At 25.9% G+C, this 3,316-nt stretch overlaps 1 protein-coding gene across 1 annotated transcript; it reads left to right on the top strand.

Moving 5' to 3' along the window:
- Window positions 1–370: 370 nt before the first annotated feature.
- Window positions 371–2,149, top strand: LOC126656306 (vascular-related unknown protein 1). Its single transcript, XM_050350841.1, has 3 exons — window positions 371–830; window positions 964–1,029; window positions 1,813–2,149. The coding sequence occupies exons 1-3, from the start codon at window positions 432–434 to the stop codon at window positions 1,960–1,962; spliced, it is 615 nt and encodes a 204-aa protein (XP_050206798.1). The 5' UTR covers window positions 371–431; the 3' UTR covers window positions 1,963–2,149.
- Window positions 2,150–3,316: the final 1,167 nt, after the last annotated feature.

The following is a 3,316-nucleotide window of genomic DNA, read 5'->3' as shown; positions in this document are numbered from 1 at the left end:
TCAAACAGAAAAGACTAAAATGTGAATTATGAGAAATGTGATGGACTTCATAGTAATTTGATCATTTTTATTTATAAAGCTCTTATTTTAATTTTTTTTATCTTTTCAGTTTCTTTACTTTTCAAATTTCAATTTTCGCGCCTTTTATTGGTACTAGAAGAAAAAAATATAAGTAAAAAGACCGGGAAAAACTCAATAAAAGGTATGAAAATCGAAATTTGGTAAATATAAAGACTGAAATGATCACTTTTACAGGATAAAAGCTTTTTGAATAAAAGTGATAAAGTATAGGAATCTCGAAATAGATTTAGCCTTAATATTATCAATCATCAACTCCATTTTCTTCTATAAATTCCTCTCAAGAAAATCCTCTCTCTCTCTCTTGTTCCTTGTTCATAATTCAAGATTTTCATTTTTTTCTTTTTTCCCAAATGGATACTTCTATGGATCATTCTTCTCCCATGATGAATATTAGAACAAATTCTTGTTTAGATGAAGAAGAAAGTGGATGGACAGCTTATTTTGAAGATTTTTCTGCTGATCAAAGAAGAAATAACGATGAAGAACACAGTTTTTCTTGTAGTTTTGGTAACTCTTCCATGGTTTCTGATGCTGCTTCTATTCCTGCATGGATTAATAAATCAAATACTACTGCTTCAAATATTTATGATCATAATTATATTAATAATAAGAAGAAGATTTCTTCATTTGGAGCTGATGGGTCCCCGAAATTTGCCAAAAAATTAATTCTCAAGAAAACAAGAGCTAAAGAAATTTATCATGATGATTCTTTGGAAGATACTGCTAGCTCTCCTGTTAACAGTCCTAAGGTTTGATTAATTAATTCTATAGTTATTTACCATAAAAAAAATTAATTCTATAGTTTTTGTTTATCGTAATTTCATTATATTATATGTCGGGGGAAAATATGATGTAATTATCTTGATGTATTTATACTAACAGGTAAGTGAATTTGGAATGGCTGACATGAATTCTGGGAAGACAAATGATCATTTTAATAGTTCTCTGGTAATAATATGTTCTGATTCTCTCTCTTTCTTTATTTTCTTTAGGCAAAATGTTAAAATGTCTAAATTATTTGTTTTAAAACAAATTCGATAGAATGATCAAAATTAAAATTGAAATACACTGTATTCAACTCTGAATATATATTTTTAAACATATAATCTGCATTTTAAACCCAAGTAATTATTTATAGACTGAAATAAAAGATCAATCGGGTAAAATGATCATTTATGAAATCAAAAACTTATTAAAATAAATTCTGAAAATATTTAAGTAGAGGGTTATATATATATTTATTTTAATATGTAAAATTGACGAACCAAAATGTCTAAATTGTTTTTAGGGATATATTTGATAAAATGGTCAAAATTGTAGATATAAAAAAATTAACTTTCTTAATTAAATACTGGGAACGAGAGAGGTTCAAATCCATAACTCGATACATACAATGTCGTAATAGTAAGCTAAGCTTGCCGGGACTATTATCTAATTCTCTATGTTGCACGGAATTTTTTTGATACTTACGATGTTTCGTTTTTTTATTTTTGAGAAAGCTTTTCAAAATTTTAGAACTCTATATTTATATCTAATTTTTTTTAAAGAATATAATTTAGCTGTCGTTTTAATTATTTTTTAAGCATCTTTGTTTCCGTGTTACATAGTTGATATGTAATTATCTTAAGTGGTTGGGCTAATCTAATGGTTTAACGTAGTTAATGATCAAGGTAACAATTTTTTTTTAAAATTATATTCCTAAAAATAGATGCCTGTAATGAATTTTTGTAGGGAAAAGGAGGAATTTTAGAGGAATATGGATTAGAGACAAATGAAAGATGTGAAAGGAGTTACAGTGGGAATAATATTGACAATACAAACTTGAAGAAAAGAGGACTGTGTTTAGTTCCTATGTCTATGTTAGTTAATTATCTTGGTTAATTAATTATCTTCATTAATCATCTTAATATGTTGTTAATATTACCAATATCTCTCTCATGTCTTTCTCTCTTTCTTCATACTAAACCTTGTTTCGGATCTTTCATTCTTGTAAATACTCAGGAAAAGAGAATAAAGACAATATTTAACTCGCAAAAAGAAGATTAATTGAAGAATATAGTGTTTTATTTTTCGTAATTTCATTCGCGTGTAGACATGGGTGTATCTCTTTATAGTGCGCGGTGGACAGTTGACGATTTTATAATTTAGAATTTAAAATGATATTAATATGAATTTTATAGTATAATTTTGTCTATTTTATAAAATATTTATTTTATACACACAAATTATTATTTTGTCCATTTTTATAAAATTCTAATAAAATATGTATCATTTTATATTATTATCCATTTAAAAAAAATTGTGGCCCCTATTGTAGAGGTGTGTTAGAAATAAGGTCTAATGTCTTAAAAACCCCCGACCTTTTAGCCCCTTTTCAATCATACCCTGACGTTGAAAATTTGTCAATTTTACCCTATTTTGCATTTTTGTGTTTCAATTGTACCCTGAAAAATTAAATTAACGTCTTTTTCGTTTGGAAATTTGTTTAAAACATTCTCCATGTCTAGCATATATTAATTGTACGTTTTTAAAATTTATTTAAATTTAGTTAAATTAATTAAGAATTTAAGTTAGTGTTAATATGATTATGGATTTTAGTTAGTTTTTAAAAATAAAGGATTTATTTGTACTTTTTTGAATAAAAAAGAATTTAATTTCATGTTTAAATTTAGTTAATTGAATGATTTCATCATTTAAGTTAAAAAATTAACAAAAATTAAAAAATTGGGGTACAATTGAAAACAGAAAATTTAAAAGTGGGTAAAATTGACAAATTTTCAACGTCGGGGTGGAATTGAAAAAAAAATTAAAGGTGAGGGTTTTTTGAGTGATTAGGCCTAGAAATAATAAATCTTAATCAAGATTTTATTTCACAGTCTAAGTTTTTAAATTAACTGTTTGGCATATATGAAATTGACCATATATTGGCATAGTATATGAAATTCACCATATATGATATTATGATTATTACATATCAACTTTTTAAATTAACTGATTGTCATATATGTAATAATGAAATCTAATTTAAATCAAATAATTTTTTTTAATAAATTTATTAAAATTAATTTAAAATTTTATTTTATTTAATTAAACCTCAGTTTATCTCAAGACTTCATTTTTACTCTAAGATAAAGTTCATCTGAAATTTTAGTCCCTCTACCATCCTCTTTCACTCCGGCCACCGCCGCCCTGTCTCTTTTCCACTCCGGTCGGCTATCATTGTTTGTCTTTTCAG

This window comes from Mercurialis annua, linkage group LG7, assembly GCF_937616625.2.
Source record: "Mercurialis annua linkage group LG7, ddMerAnnu1.2, whole genome shotgun sequence".
NCBI lineage: Eukaryota > Viridiplantae > Streptophyta > Magnoliopsida > Malpighiales > Euphorbiaceae > Mercurialis > Mercurialis annua.
Note: the sequence above shows the minus strand (reverse complement) of the source record. Positions and strands in the feature narration are given on the sequence as shown.